At 35.1% G+C, this 16,403-nt stretch overlaps 2 protein-coding genes across 3 annotated transcripts in view; one reads left to right on the top strand and one right to left on the bottom strand.

Annotated features, from left to right (window-relative positions):
* The window catches only part of LOC147359316 (uncharacterized), a 96,813-nt gene that overhangs the window by 19,011 nt on the left and 61,399 nt on the right, over window positions 1-16,403 (bottom strand). The window lies entirely within an intron of this gene.
* Window positions 1-16,403, top strand: part of PKIA (cAMP-dependent protein kinase inhibitor alpha) — a 99,921-nt gene that overhangs the window by 70,858 nt on the left and 12,660 nt on the right. Inside the window, exon 1 of one of the 2 annotated variants that reach the window (XM_086335425.1) lies at window positions 13,128-13,270. The exons of the other annotated variant lie outside the window; for it this stretch is intronic. Within the exon in view, the coding sequence (XP_086191551.1) occupies window positions 13,169-13,270 (102 nt within the window). The 5' untranslated portion in view covers window positions 13,128-13,168. Of the gene's footprint in view, window positions 1-13,127; window positions 13,271-16,403 lie in introns of those variants that run through there. 2 annotated transcript variants of the gene reach the window in all.

Below are 16,403 nucleotides of genomic sequence, written 5' to 3'. Positions count from 1 at the left end.
GGCTGGTGTATTTGCTGAGATATGAGGAGATCAGATTCAGTACTAATTATCATGCAACTCACCAATGAGATGCAACTGAGCTTCAAGTGACAAAAGAGAAAGAGGATCAAATTATGTTTGATGAGGAACAGTATATTTAGATAATTGCAAAGTGGTTTACCACAAAATTATTAATATTAAAGGAGAAAAAATAACTACAATGGAGAAGACTGACTTACTTACTCAGTAAGGAGAAGTAAGGAGAAGATACTCCTTACTCAAGTGAGTAAAATAATATTCCAGTAAGGTTACAAGTTAAAATTTGCCAAAATGATTTGTAGGATGCAGTAAGAAGAACAAGAGCTTCACCACTGTGTCATTCCTGCTAATTACACATATCCTGAATCTAATGAGACAAATACAAACTAAATCCTACAAAATAACTGATTTATAGTCATTAAAATTTTCTAGTTAATGAAATTTAGTGGAAGCCTGAGAAAATTTTTTAGATTAATGCTAAAGAGACGGTCAACTAAATGCAATATATGATTTTGGGCTGGTCATTTTATTATGAATGGCTTGACTGGGACAATTGATAAAATGGAAAGGGGACTCAATATTAGATAGCCATGTAGTAATGAGTCAGTGTTAATTTCCTGATTTTTATGATTATATTTGAATATATTGAGTATATGTTTGTAGGAAATACTAGAGGATTAGGGGAGACATTGCATTGTGTTGGCAGCTATTCTCAAATGGTTTGGAAAATAAATTGTTTTTATTGTCATTTTAACTTCTATAATTTTTGAGACTGCTAAAAAAAGTACAAAATAAGAGGAAAAGATCCCTAAGTTAGGTAATCCTCTTTTTCTTGGAGAATCGCAAAGTTAAAAACTCATTTATACCATTGTAAAAAATTGTGGTCAACTTTTCAGTCTATTTGTGTTGATTTATGTTATTAACAGCATAACCTCTTATTTTCTATTCAAGATTTTTTTATTTTTCCCTAATTATGCATTTTGTTTTTCACTCTACCAATGTCTAAGAATTTGGTAAAGTTTTCAGTATCAAAATAAAATAAAGATTCATAGAAATGAAAATAAGTTCTTAGAGAAATTTATGAATGTCTACCTGCCTTTAGAAATGGAGTAAATTGGCATGAAATTTATAAGGGAAAGAAACTATACAGAGCACTCCCTTGCAGAAACTCAATATGGTTGCATATGTTTATCTGTTAAGAGGTCTATGATGAAACAGTAGCTATATGTTCAAATTTAAATGCAACTTTTTAAATCACATTTCATATCAGTCCATGTAACTGGACAATTCAGGAAGTAAATTAAAACAGTTCTTGCTTTCAATACTTCCTAAGGTCAACACTTAGAATAATGAAAAACTTATCTTTCACTCTAAGAAACCTGGGCAGTTATTAGTTAAAGCAGATGTGTTGTCCTACTGGCCTACACCTGGTTATAAATAGCAGTATGACTTGAGATCACCCTGGACACAGAGTGGACTCTCTAAATATAGCTTTTCCTTTCCACAAAGGCGTTTTACAAGAATGCTACCTTTGTGAAGGATACGGACACTAAAGTCAGTGACTTTTAGTCATAAAAAAGATTTGAAATATTTTCTTAGCCTGGGAACTCACATTTTAGAGGCATAGAAACTGAAGTCCAATGAAATTAAATATTTCGCCCGGCAGACAAGAAATAATGACAGCACTCAAGCCTCTATCTTCTGAATCCGTTGAATGCAGCATATAATAGTTTGCAATAACTGCTTATTTTCATTGCCCTCAACACCACATTCCTTCTGTGCCTTATCCCTCTTGCTTCTTTAAGTGGGATGATAATATTATCGGCAAGCTTTAGTTACAATTTTTTTTTAAATTTTGCTGTTTTGTAATTCATTTTTGAAAAATTGTATTTCTGTGTTAAAAATGTGTGAGGACAGTTTCCTTCATTCTTGAAACACCTCTCCCTGCATTTACCATCTTTTATTGTCAAAATATTGTGTAGCAGTAAGTACAAAAACACATATAGTAAAGGAGATAAGTATGAGGCAACAAAGTGTGTGTGGAGAGGATGGGAGGCAGGCAGAGGTTAGAGCTGACATATCTTAAAGGGAGATGGGAAGAGGGGGAAGAGAAGAAAGATTTATTTGTTTGAAAAAAATATAATGGCAAGTTGGACAGGGTCTAAACTTAATACAATATATTTTCCTTAATTTAAATCCCAGGTTAACTTCCATTGTTTGCATTGCCACAGACAAGAAAACAAAGCAAAGAGATTTTTGTGTACCATAATTTCATAAAGATTTCTATAAGACTGTAAAAATAAATTTAAAAAACAGAAGTCTTATCTTTCACTTATTTTACCTGCTTCCTTGCACTTTAATAAGTTGGTAAATGACGTTTAAGTTCAATAGCTATAATTAATTCTGTCCCACAGATTTTAAATGTACTGGTGATTGTGTGAGTGTGTGTGTGTGAGTGCGTGCGTACCTTTACAGACAGTAAAATAAAGTTCTTGATCAAATAATTATTATCGTCTAGACTAAAATCAGATATGATAGAGGGGCCAGCCATTGGTAAGTTTAAAAGTCACCCTGGGTGATTAATACATGTAGCAGGACTGCAGGCCTCTCTTTAGATGAAGCACTTAAATGCAAGTATAACTAACCATGGCTCTAATTTCATATCTGAAATCTGCTTTATTTAGAGTTCTTTGGCTTGTTCTGTTTCTGTAGTCTTTGTTGTGCTATAAAAATATCAGAATTGTGAATTAATGAACTGATATGTAAAAGTGAAATACTGAAGAAAAAAAAAAAAGTGAAATACTGGAAGATAAGATAAACATAAAGGCCTCTAATTGTCATGCAAATAAGTTTGGTTGACACAAAACTGGAAATTAGATAAAAACATTACATGCATGCTAAGTCACTTCAGTTATGTCCAACTCTTTGCAATCCTATGCACTGTAGCCTACCAGGGTGCATGGGATTTCCCAGGCAAGAATACTGGAATGGATTGCCATGCCCTCCTTCAGGGCATCTTTCCAACCCAGAAATTGAACCCACATCTCCTGCGGCTCCCACATTGAAGGCAGAATCTTTAACCCTGAGCCATCAGGGAAGCCAAGAAAAAGACATTAATAAATCATAATGCTGAAATTAAAATCTTCTACTTACATCAGTACAAAAGAAATCCTAATTTGTACCACAAAGTAATGAATTCAGTACTTTTCATTTCTTAAATATGTGCCTAGTACCCTCCCTGCACTGTGCATATAAAACTTCAGAAATTTGGAGGACAAACAAGAAAAACAGAAGCTCTCTACCGTTAAGTTATTTATACTGTAGTCAATTAAAGTTCTCTACTTTGAGATTTTTTAATTCCTCAGTTTATTGTAATATCTTCATCGGTTTCTTTGTTAAAACCAATCTTTATCACTTTAAATAGTTTCTTCAATGTACCTGTTAACGAAATACAGTCATAGTAGTAACTTCCAATGCTAATAATATAGTTGATAGGAGAAATGCTCAAAATTGACTGGAAAGTGATTTCGATAATCTACAAAATGTCATGAGGTTTCCCAGGTAACAACTTCTCTCCTATGCAAAAATGCACTTATTATTTATTGTCTAAGCTTATAAAAACTGTCTTACTTTATTCATATACAAGTTTGACAACATTCTTTAACTCATATTTTAAGGTATTTTGCTCAGTTATCTTTCTGGAAACTGTTGATTTATATATATTATATAAATATTAATATGTATTTTTCAATGGCTAGATAAAAAATGGATTTTTTAACTGCTTAAATTTGTTTAATTTATATTGTCCTTCAGCATTTCCTTTTCTCACTGCAGCCTATCCTACTGATCTCAAAATACCTGAAAAATCTGAAAATCCCATTTAAAGTAAATGTATGGAAAATTTTCAAGATAACATATATGATGGTTGATAAGAAGAGTATTAAACATTGTGCTGAAGATCATTCCGTTAATAAAGAGATTAATCAATAACCCTAACATTCAGACATACAATAAAAAGGAAAAACATTAATTATAGTACTGAGCAATGACACTTTCAGTAAAGGGAGCTATTGAATATTGTATAGGCAACTAGTATCTGCAAAGCAGATAAATTGGCAGTGATTATGCATATATTCAAAATATGTTGAAACACAGTCATAAAAACAGTTTTCTTTTTGGCAGAAAAGAGGCATATTGAAGTATTCAAGCACTACTTCAACTGGATTAGACAGACACTATGCAGAACGTACATGATTGTAAAAGAGCAGATATTAGCATTTGTGTGAATATGTGTGCTTTTAATTAATGCATTTTCATTCATTCAAAAAGGAAGAGAATGATAAACTTATTTTAAATGTGGCATTGCGATAAGCTGAAGTTCCGTTCTTAGACTTTTACTGCTGTTCCTTTGTGTGTGTTCAATCGCTCAGTCTTATCTGACTCTTTGCAACCCTATGGGTTGTAATCCACCAGGTCCTCAGTCTGTGGAATTTTCCAAGCAAGAATACTGGAGCAGGTTGCCATTTCCTACTCAAGGGGATCTTCACAACCCAAGGATCAAACCCCTGTCTCTTGAGCCTCCTGCATTGGCAGGCAACTTCAGTATTCACCAAAGAATACTATACTGTCATTTATCAAATAAGAAATTTGGAAGCAATCCTAGGATTCTCATTATAGAGTTCCCTGCCTTCATGCTCCCCACTCAATAAGAATCCCTGACTTTCCTATATGGGAACGCTCTCTCCAATGCATACCTGGTCTGTCACTCTCAAGGGCCAGCATCTCTGCCTCAGCATCCTAGTGAAGTCACTTCTATCTCAGTGTGTGCAGGGCCATTTTTAAACCTTTCTCAGTCCTAGGTAATTGCACTTTTAGAAGCTTCACCCTAAATGTTATCAAATGATTTAAAATATGCTGGAGAAAAACATGGTCCCAAAGGATAAATGCACCTCAGTATTCATTGCCACACTGCTTACAATAGCCAAGGCATGGAATCAACCTAAATGCCCATCAACAGAGGAATGGATAAGAAGATAGCACACACACACACGCATGCGCACACACACTGCTGCTGCTGCTAAGTCACTTCAGTCTTGTCCGACTCTGTGCGACCCCATAGATGGCAGCCCACCAGGGTCCCCCGTCCCTGGGATTCTCCAGGCAAGAACACTGGAGTGGGTTGCCATTTCCTTCTCCAATGCACGAAAGTGAAAAGTGAAAGTGAAGTCGCTTAGTCGTGTCCGACCCTCAGCAACCCCATGGACTGCAGCCTTCCAGGTTCCTCCATCCATGGAATTTTCCAGGCAAGAGTACTGGAGTGGGGTGCCATTGCCATAATGTAATATTAGCCATTAAAAAGAATATAATGAAATAATGCCATTAGCAGCAACATGGATAGATCTAGAGCCTATCATACTGAGTGAAGTAAGACAGAGAAGGAGCAATATGATATCCCGGAATCTAAAAAGAGATGATACAAATGAACTTTAAAAACATTAAGAGACTCAAAGACTTAAGAGAATGAACTTATGGTTGCTGGGGGTGGGGTACTGTATGGGGAAGGATAGTTAGGGAGTCTCAGATGGACATGTACACACTGCTGTATTTTAAATGGATAACCAGCGAGGACATACTATATAGCACATGGAACTCTGCTTAGGGTTATGAAGCGACCTGGGTGGGAGAGGAGTTTGAGGGAGAGTGGATACTTGTGTATGTATCGCTGAGTTCTTTCATTGTTCACCTGAAACTATCACAACGTTGTCAATCTGCTATACTCCAACACAAACGAAAAATCATCCTTATTTCTATTAAAGGTGACCAAATCCCATATTCAGTATAATTATAGATAACTATATGAAAGTTAAGTAACATTACCATTGATGAGTTGTAGTAATATTAGTTGGAAATATCAATTAAACAAGTTTTTATCACAGTTTTGTAGATTTTTATTCATGTTTCAGAGCCATTTTTCAGGTGTCAATTTTCTAAGTCCTTCTCAAACTCCTGTTCCCTAGTGAATGTGCTTTTACTGTCACAGCACTGAATAGCCACGACAGCAAGATGTCTGAAGATAAAGACCATCACATGGATAAGTAGACCAGATATGTGGAAGTGGGAATGCAAAATGTTTGCAGAAAAAATATAGAAATCAAGAAATCATAATATTAAAAAGTCGGGTTCTGTAGGGATGTCAATAAAATATCACCCTACATAGTTAGTCTCAACACAGTATGTGAACTGCTTACATATTTAAAATAAATGCTGATGGCAAGCCATCAATAAAAAATTAAGTACAGTATGTTCCAAAATGAATGTTGGAAAATGTCAGTTGGTTTTGTAACTGGTTAAGTCACCTATCAGTTTCATAACAGTGTTTCTAAACCTTTATTATTCTATCTTTAAAACTGAGATAATGAGCATTCCTATTTGATATACTTGTTGATAAATTTATGCAATTTGCATAAATGTCTTGTGACCTTTCTGGCAAATACTTGATATTTTTGTTATTGATAAATAATTAGTAAACAATAACTGTTTTGTTATGGTCATAGTTACAACTTGGAACAGAACAGACAATATTACTGAGAGTGATTTGATCAGATGGAAAAGTTAATAATGAGTTATTTTGAGAAGAAATATGTTGATGTTCAAACATCCTTTCCAAAGCTAAATATTTATTTAATGGAGAAAAATAGTCTTAGTTTAATGAGAAGGTACAGATTTTAAAAGTATATTTCCTCTTTGGACTCATAAAGAGCCAGAAAAGGAGATTAAACAAAGGCTTTAGAGAGTATTATATAATAAAGAACAGCACCAGCACCAGGCTGTTGATGCTTTTGTGGTTTTGATGTGAATAACTCCAGGGCCCTGTTCTGACATCAGTACTACCACTCACTGTCTAAGACAAGTCGACTAACCTCTCTCCGCTTTAGTTTCTTCATCTGTAATGTACAAGTAATATTACTTGTCACTTGCCAACTGGCAGTACTTCTTCAGCTAATTGACTGTCTCAGCAGGGATGTCTCAAAGATCAGCTAATAAATGAATTATAAACCCATTGAAATATTAAATGATGTCAAAAACCTTAACAAAAGGACAGAACAAATCATTCCATGTATTAATTTACTTAGTCACATATATTTTATATAAAATAATGTAAAAAGAAGTAGCCTTCCATAAAGTGAAATAGAATAGATTAGTTGGAATTCTGGAGTGCTTTTTGTCACTCTTATTTTTAAGAATCTTGTCATAATTAAGGATACACAGAAGAAGATGTGTATTAGAGGAAATAATAGTTCATCTCTTTATATTGATGAAAAGTACTGTGAGACAAGAAAATGAAATAAATACGAATAAAGAAACATGCTTTCTGAGCTGCTTTTACCACTGACAATGGCATAACCTTGACAAATTTACTTTAACAATTAAGATCTAGAGTAAGATAATTAAAAATAAATCTACAATATACTTTTGGCAGATGTAAGAACAATATACAAAATCTTGTGCCAAGCATTCTGAGGGACTCAAAGGACTCAGAGGTCAAAGAATATATAAGAAGAAGAGCACCATGAAGATAATTAATGCTTCCATGTGTGTGTGGTTACTTCAGTCCATAGGCAAATAAATATTATAATAAAAATATTCATTACATAATACCTGGAGATGGGGAGGTGGTGTGGCTGATAAACTAGGCTTGAAAGATGAGGAGGATTTTGTCATTGGGAGAGAAGGTCACTCCAGGTTGAGAAGATAGCTTGAGAAGACCAGTAAGAGAACACCAGAGATATTGCAAGTGTTTACTGCGATCTAACTTTGTATGCTTGGGAGAGAGAGTATAGGAGAACAAAGCAAGTAAATTAGGCTGGCTTCAAATTTCAGAAGGCCATGCAAAAAACCTAAAACTATATTTTGTGGGTTCCTAGGAACCACTAACGGAGAAAGCACTGGCACTCCACTCCAGTACTCTTGCCTGGAAAATCCCATGGATGTAGGAGCCTGGTAGGCTGCAGTCCATGGGGTCGCTAAGAGTTGGACACGACTGAGCGACTTCGCTTTCACTTTTCACTTTCACGCGCTGGAGAAGGAAACGGCAACCCACTCCAGTGTTCTTGCCTGGAGAATCCCAGGGACAGGGGAGCCTGGTGGGCTGCCGTCTATGGGGTCGCACAGAGTCGGACACAACTGAAGTGACTTAGCATAGCATAGCATAGGAACCGCTGAAGATTTTTGAGTATTTTATGTTTTAGAAAGTTAATTCCGGTGATAGTGTAAAGGGTAAGTTGGAGAAGAATAAGTTTAGATAACTAAGTAGTTAGCCTGTAATTGCAGTAGTTGAGAGAGAAGATAAAGGGAGTGACCAGAGAAAGAATGGAAATGAAGAATATGTAAGAAACACTGAATAGATAGAATTAAGGAGGTTTGGGAATTGATTGAATGGGAAGAACTAGTGAGATGGAAGTTCAGTTCAATTCAGTCGCTCAGTCATGTCCAACTCTTTGTGACACTATGGACTGTAACCCACCAGGCTCCTCTGTCTGTGGAATTTTCTAAGCCAGAATACTGGAGTGGGTTGACATTCTCTTCTTCAGGGAATCTTCCCAAACCCAGGGACTGAACCTGGGTTTCCTGCATTGCAAGCAGATTCTTTAGTCTGAGCCAAAATGATAAACATAATAAATAGCTTTGGGAGTAGAGGTAGAGATGTAGCAAAGCAATTCCACTTGAACTTAATGAATTTGAGTTTTTAAGGACATCCATGGGTCAATATCCAATAGGCAGTAAAAATTCCCAAGCTACGCTTCAAAAAATTATCTTGCCCCCAAATTATAGATTTCATAGCCATCTATACACAGTTGAAAATTAAGACAATTGGGACAAATGGAATTACCAAACAGAATATAAAGAACAAAAAAGAGAAGAACTTCCCTGGTAGCTCAGACAGTAAAGTGTCTGCCTACAATGCGGGAGACCCAGGTTCTATCCCTGGGTCGGGAAGATCCCTTGGAGAAGGAAAAGGGCAACCCACTCCAATACTCTTGCCTGGAAAATCCCACGGACTGAGGAGCCTGGTAGGCTATAGTCCATGGGGTCACAAAGAGTCGGAAACGACTGAGCAACTTCGCTTTCACTTAATAGATAAGGGAGGGAAAGAGCAAGAAGAAATATAAGGAGACTATGAGGAAATCAAGAGTGCAATCACAATCAGAGCCAAGGGAGAAAGAGGTTTCAAGGAGAGAGGAATAACAATGTAAAATGTTATATGTAATTTAATATAGATGATTATTATGAAAAGCCCATTGAATTTTGTGATTAATCTGTAATTTTGTGATTAGTTCTGGTAAATTGATAGATATGTAAGTTAAACTTCAGAGGAATTAAAATAAAGCAATGTAAAGAAGAGATTCTCAACCCCTAGGCCACAAACTAGTAGCAGTCTGTGACCTGTTTGGAACCAGGCTGCACAGCCCCTCCCCAAGGCTCGTGTTACCAAAGTGACGGTAACCAAAACAAGATTATGGAGTAGACTGGACACAAGCAATATGCTTTAGGTATCACTGTCTACTGTCACCCCCAGATGGGACAGTCTACCTGTAGAAAAACAAGCTCAGGGCTACCACTGATTCTGCATTATGATGAGTTTTATAATTCTTTCATTATATATTACAATGTAATAATAATAGAAATAAAGTGCATAATAATTGTTATGTGCTTGAATCATCCGAAACCATCTCTCCCCCTAACCCCCAAACTGGTCTGTGGAAAAATTGTCTTCCACAAAAGCAAAAAGGTGCCAAACATGTTGGGTACTGCTAACGTAAAGGATGCAGGAAGATTAGTTTGCGAATAAATGCAAGTAAAAGGTGAGTGTTGTAAGAACATACAGAGTTAAAAGATGAAATATATTTTATAACAGGTAAAATGTAAGTGATTTTATAGGCATTGGAGGAGAGAAAAGGCAGGAGGGCACGGGAGGATTGAAGGAACAATAATAGGGGCACTAGTCGAGTATTCATGTTGGCAAAAGGACTCAGATAAAGAGATGGTAGTTGTGATGATATAGAAAGAGAAACTGAAGGAATTTATGTAGGATGACCTTGACATTCTCCATAAAGTCAATAGGCAAGGTTTTCTATGGAGAGTAAGAAGATGAAATAAGACTTAAGAAGTGCAAAACAATAAATTGTTGTTTTTAAGGATGGTAAACAGGTCAGCTAGAAAGGAGCAAAGAAATTCATGAGTAGCTTTGAGGTCACTTGTTGCCTAATTAGATACTGTAAATGTTTCCTCAAGCAAGGTAGCCTGTGTTTCTGGCTTTGTAACACTTTTAGGCTCGGATTTCTCATTACAAAGTTTTTTTGTTAGGTACTGTGGAAAGAAAACAAAAAGGATTTGAATCTGGCTGAAGGAAGAGAGAAGTAATAATACAATGAACTAGGTCATGAATTTACAAAAACAATATGAAGATATGCCCACGTCATTTAAGGAAATATAATCTTAAATGAAGGCATAAGGATCACAATTATCACATGACTGGGAGATCAGAGATGATGAATAGAGGAAAAACAGAATAATCATTAGTATCAAATGTTGGAAATTCTTGAACTTGAGAATTTGTATTATACACTGAAGATCAGGGACAATATAAAGAACTCCCCCCGACAAACGTAGATGGGTTATTATTTCTAGTAGTATTAATCAAAAAGTTACTGTGAAAAACCATCAAAGACTAGCTGTTTTTTCCTCATGTTAGGCAAAATTCATTCTGCCAATACTTTGTCATTAAAAAAAAGTCAGTGCCTTGGATTTAGAATAAAAGAGGGTTTGACTTGGCAGCATTAATATGTGTCGGCATTATTGTGTGTTATAACTTAGTATACAAGATTACTTTTTTAAAGTGTACTTTTGATAGGACACTATCCAAACTCTAATAACAATAAGGGTCCCATTATAGTAAATGGTATTCCAGAGCATGCAGTATCATAATCTAGTGCAGGAATTATAATTGTGCTTTAGCAGAGGAGGCTTTTGTGGAAATTTTCAAATTGTTGCTATTAATAGAGTGCTGTTCTTGATTTCTTTACTGTCACTCACTCCAAAGTGTCACCAGGAAATAAACCAGTTCAAGAAAAAGGGGGAATTAAAGTAGCCTTAAGTTCTGGCACCCTGTTCTAAGCTCCTGAGACTTATTTTGAAACCCTCTGATATGTGAAACTGGGTGGTTGTTTTTAGAAAAAGTTACTAGATTCTTCGTAAGCATGAATTAGATAAATAAGTAATACCTTATACAGGAAAAGAAAAAATGATAGTGCTTAGCATGGAAATAGCTGATATTTCCAAAATGTTTTAGGAATCAAAAAACTTGCTTAGTGAAGTTCTTTACTAAAGGGTTCCCTTCTCTGTAGTGTTGGTTGGACAGCTTTCTGTGACTGTGTAGATCAGCAGTACTCAAAATTTGGTCCCCCAACTCCTGCATGTCCCACAAACCCTTTAGGTCATTCCCTGAAATATTTCCAGTGGATTCACAAGTTCAAAATAATTTTCATACTAATACTGATGCTATTTGCCTTTTTCACTTAACTAACTGATGTTCGTTTGCAGTAATGGTGCAGAACCAAAGTGGGGAAAACTGCTGACACCTTAGCATGAATCAAGTCAGCAGCAGCAAACTCTGCTAGTAAGCCTGGTATTCTTCACCACCACACACTCAAGAGTTAGTATTTTTAAAATGCAAGATTTACCTAAGAATGTACATGATCAAACAGTAAAGATATATTAATATATTAAAAATATATACAATCGCCACCCTTGAGTAGAGGTCTTCTTAATATTCCATGGATGAACTGGTACATCACTAAAGCAGGTACCAACCACATGGCTGTCTTACGTATTTGTATGACTGCTTGGGTCAAGAGATGAATTTGCAACTTTTCTCATGAATCACCATTTTTACTTGAAAGACCTGACAAGCAAACTGTGGATTTTCAAACTTGGGTATTTGGCAGAGACTTTCTTGAAAATGAACAGAGTGAACTTGTCACTTCAAAAGAGGCAAAATCCCACTGTATCTGTTGCCAATGATAAAGGCTGAGCTTTCAAACAAAAATTACAATTTTAGAAAATGTGTTAGCTGCTCCTGTGAACTTGTCAGTTTCCCAATTCTTAAAAACTTTTCTGCTGAGATAGATGGCATTACTAACAAATGAAATATTGTATAATGATCTATGGTACCATTTGGAAATTTTGCGTAACCCAGTGAACCAATATTTTTCCAAATGATATTTTTTAAAACATATGTGGTCAAAAGATCCATTTAAAGTGCAAAGTAGACAATAGATTTTAATAAAGCAGTATGGGGAGCATATTGATATGGTTTTTAGATTCCCCATTTCAAAATTTAAATATCGACAATTATCTGAAAAAGCTATTAAAGTTCTCCTCACTTTTCCAACTAAGAAATCTGTGTGATGCCAGATTTTCTTCATATACTTCAACTAAAACAACATATTGAGACAGATTGAATGCAGAACCAGATATGAGAAACCAGATGTCTTTTATTAAGCCAGACATTTGCGAAACTAAGCCAGAGAATTTCAAAATGTAAAATAATGCCATTCTTCTCACTTTTTTTCTGGCTTTGGAAAATATATTTTATTTCACTAAAAATATATTATTTGTGGAAACATGTAATGGGCTTGTTATTTATATTTTAAGTCAATTAATAAATATTTAAAATTTTCAGTCTTAATTTCTCATATAGTAAATATTGACAGATGTAACCATATATACAGAATCTCATTGGCAGTCTCAATAATTTTTGAGAATATAATGGATATCTGAGACCAAAATGTTTCAGAAACACTAATGTATAGACCAAGCCCTAAGCACATAGTAAACTACTCAAGGACTTTTAACAATTTTAACACTATTTTATAAAGTAACAATTGGGAAGTCATGGAATTGCATTTATAAATGATAAATAGGAAGTATTTTCCTTCTGTTTTAAAAGCAATCATACCATTTATATTAGAAGACTTCAGTGCCTGTGATGACATTCTCTCCATTCTTTCTTCCAAGTCTGTGAGTCTCATTTCATGTGTCCCCATTTACAGGAGTAAAATTAGCATGTTATCCAGTCACCATTTGGCTCATGACTCAATGTCACTATAAAAATCATTTAAGCAGCTTCATAGACCCAACTTCTCTTAGGATACATCTGTGTGGACGCTTTAATTTGTTTAATATAGGAGACGTAAGTACAATCTATTTAAATCTATAAATTCCAGTAGGGTGAAATCTTCTGGTTTATTCTCTCAATTTGTGTAAATGATATTTAAAAGGATAAAGGGCATGAATAAGGGAAAGTCCAACGTGAATAATCTCACTTTAGAAATCCATTAGACAAAATAAAATTTAGAATACCAATATACTGTTTGCTTTGTTAAAAAAGGAGAGTGAGACTTTTTTAAGAAAACAAGATTATTTTTTAGTCATGAGTTTTGATTGAATTTTTAGATATCAATATTTAGAGACATGCTTTAAAATTTAATCTAATTTTAAACAGTACAATACTTAAATAATAAAATGTCTTTTCCTTTCTCTAATCAGACTTTGGATATTAGTATAAATATCTCTTGTGTATAACTAGAAAAAAGCATATTATATTTTATAGATATTAAATAAAAGAATATTATCTTTTCTAGACATGACAAAAATACTACAATTTTGTCATGTCTAGAAAATTCTAATTATAGCAACATAAACAGGAAGGTCTAATGAAGAATCAAGGCCCACCTTTGGTAAATTTTCCAAATTTTTTTCCAAGTTTATTTTATATAAGGCCAGAATATGTGCTCATTGCTACTCTGTTAAACTTCTACCAGCAGCAGACACTTATTAGATATTTTTTGTTGTCATTTTTGGGTGAATATCTGTCAGACAAAACATTTGGCAACAGTTTCCCCAGAATGTCTAAGCAAGCAAGAAGTCATTATACAGTGATTATAATGCTGTAAAAGTTATTTCCAGTCTCTGGTAGTCATTTCAATAAATTTAAGAGCTGTGTCTAAATGTTTAGTTGGATGTGGAAAGATAGCTGCTATGCATGTAAAAATTACTGTTTTGAGCACCTAATGGAAACTCACTAAGGAAGTGTAATCATGGAGAGAGGAAAAAAAAGATCTAGTTTCTAGCATCTATATAGCTTATTTCAAAATGTAATTACATTCTTCCTTCATGTATTTACATACGCATTATTTGTCAGCTGTTGTTTTTTCAGTGAAAAATAAGTTTATTGTCTAGAGTAAGAAAATGTAAGAAGAGTGGTATACTACTTTACAATAATAACTATTATATTAATGATTATAACGGGTGCCATAACTGAATGCCCAAGTACTTAGTTTCTGAGGTTTATAACTGGATGCACATCAGTCTAGCAAATATATTTCATAAATGCTTAAGGAGAAGAAAAGTTTACAGAAGTACTCTCTTAAAATTCTCATTATTGTCTTTACTCAATCCAATTGAGAACTAGGCATACACATTTCAAATGTGAACACAATATACATGTATCAATACATCTCTCATAACCCTGTTTCTTCTTCCATGAGCTCGTTTTTTTTTAGGAGTACCATAATGAAAATTCAAATTAAGTCATTGGCTCCCCTCTTACAAGTAGAATTACCACCATCCCTAGGAATTAACATCCCCAGATATATATATCATAGCATAGTACACCTTTTAATTCATATCTTCTCATGGAAAATGTCACCACTTTTTTGTGTCTCGCTCTGATATTTCAAATCTTGTTAAATCTGTTACCAGAAATGTGAATTAGAAGTAAACTCCTACATACATGAGTATTACTATGACAGTCTATATTTAAATCCCATGGATGGAGGAGCCTGGTAGGGTGCATCATGGGGTCACTAAGAGTCGGACACGACTGAGCGACTTCAATTTCACTTTCACTTTCATGCTTTGGAGAAGTAAATGGCAACCCACTCCAATATTCTTGCCTGGAGAATCCCAGGGACGGGGGAGCCTGGTGGGCTGCCATCTATGGGGTCGCACAGAGTCGGACACGACTGAAGCGACTTAGCAGCAGCAGCATATTTGAAAAAATGATAATGACAAAAAACAAGGAACTTTATTGCAGAATACAATACTTTTTATGCAAAACTCACAGACCTAGGTTTAAGCCATAGTTCTGTGCTCCATTTAGCAGTCACTTAACATCCCTGAAACTTACTTTGATCAATTAAAAAAAAGATTTTTTGCCTGTTTCATAGCACTGTTATTACATGAGAAATAATAGCGGTTGTGCTATTTTTAAAGCCTATGTTTTAAAAAGTCATAAGGAGACTCAGAATGAAAGACAATAACAATGGATGTGAGATTAACTTATTCCTGTAACTCTTTTTATCAGATATATTTTCTGGATATAAGAAGATCAATGACTGATTCTTAATTTCCACAGCATGTGTCCTTATTTCAAAACATGACCATAGAAAGATATCTGTAAAGATATCCAATTATACATCTTTAAAGTAACATAGAAACTAAGTACTATGTTTGTTAATGGTGGTTAAGTAAGTAATGAAAATATTGTTATATTTAATGGTACTGAATTACTTCAAGGTCAAAAACTATCCAAATTCGTAGCTTACCCATAGACAAGCAACCTTGTAGAACAGAAAGAGTGGACTGGGAATTTGCAGACCTTCATTCCAAACAATTAATTATGTGAAAATTGGCAGATAACTTGAACTCTCTGGTCTTCAGATTTTTCATCTATAAAACTTTCCAGAGTTTTAGAATTTGGTAATTTAGTGTAGGGCTTCCCTGGTAGCTCAGACAGTAAAGAATCTGCCTGCAGTGCAGAAGACCTAGGTTCCATCAGGAGTAGGGATGTGCTCTGTGGCTACTGATGAAAGGTTATCAATATATTTCTTCTTCATTATTCGTTCTTTTCAACATACTTTTATTCAGCACTTATAATGTGCTAACGGCTCTACTAGGAATACTTTGCAGTTAAAATATTAACAAAATGCAGTTCCTGTCTTGTCAGAACTTGTGATATGTCTAGAAGGTGAATCAACCATAATGCTAGTTAGAATTTTAGTGCTCTTCAGTTCAGTTCAGTCGTTCAGTCGTGTCTGACTCTTTGCGACCCCATGAATCGCAGCACACCAGGCCTCCCTGTCCATCACCAACTCCCAGAGTTCACTCAGACTCACGTCCATTGAGTCGGTGAGGCCATCCAGTCATCTCATCCTCTGTCGTCCCCTTCTCCTCCTGCCCCCAATCCTTCCCAACATCAGAGTCTTTTCCAATGAGTCAACTCTTCACATGAGGTGGCCAAAGTACTGGAGTTTCAGCTTTAC

This window comes from Bos grunniens, chromosome 14 (genome assembly GCF_055505025.1).
Source record: "Bos grunniens cultivar Pamir isolate PY7600 chromosome 14, Bosgru_T2T1.0, whole genome shotgun sequence".
Classification (NCBI taxonomy): Eukaryota; Metazoa; Chordata; class Mammalia; order Artiodactyla; family Bovidae; genus Bos; species Bos grunniens.
Note: the sequence above shows the minus strand (reverse complement) of the source record. Positions and strands in the feature narration are given on the sequence as shown.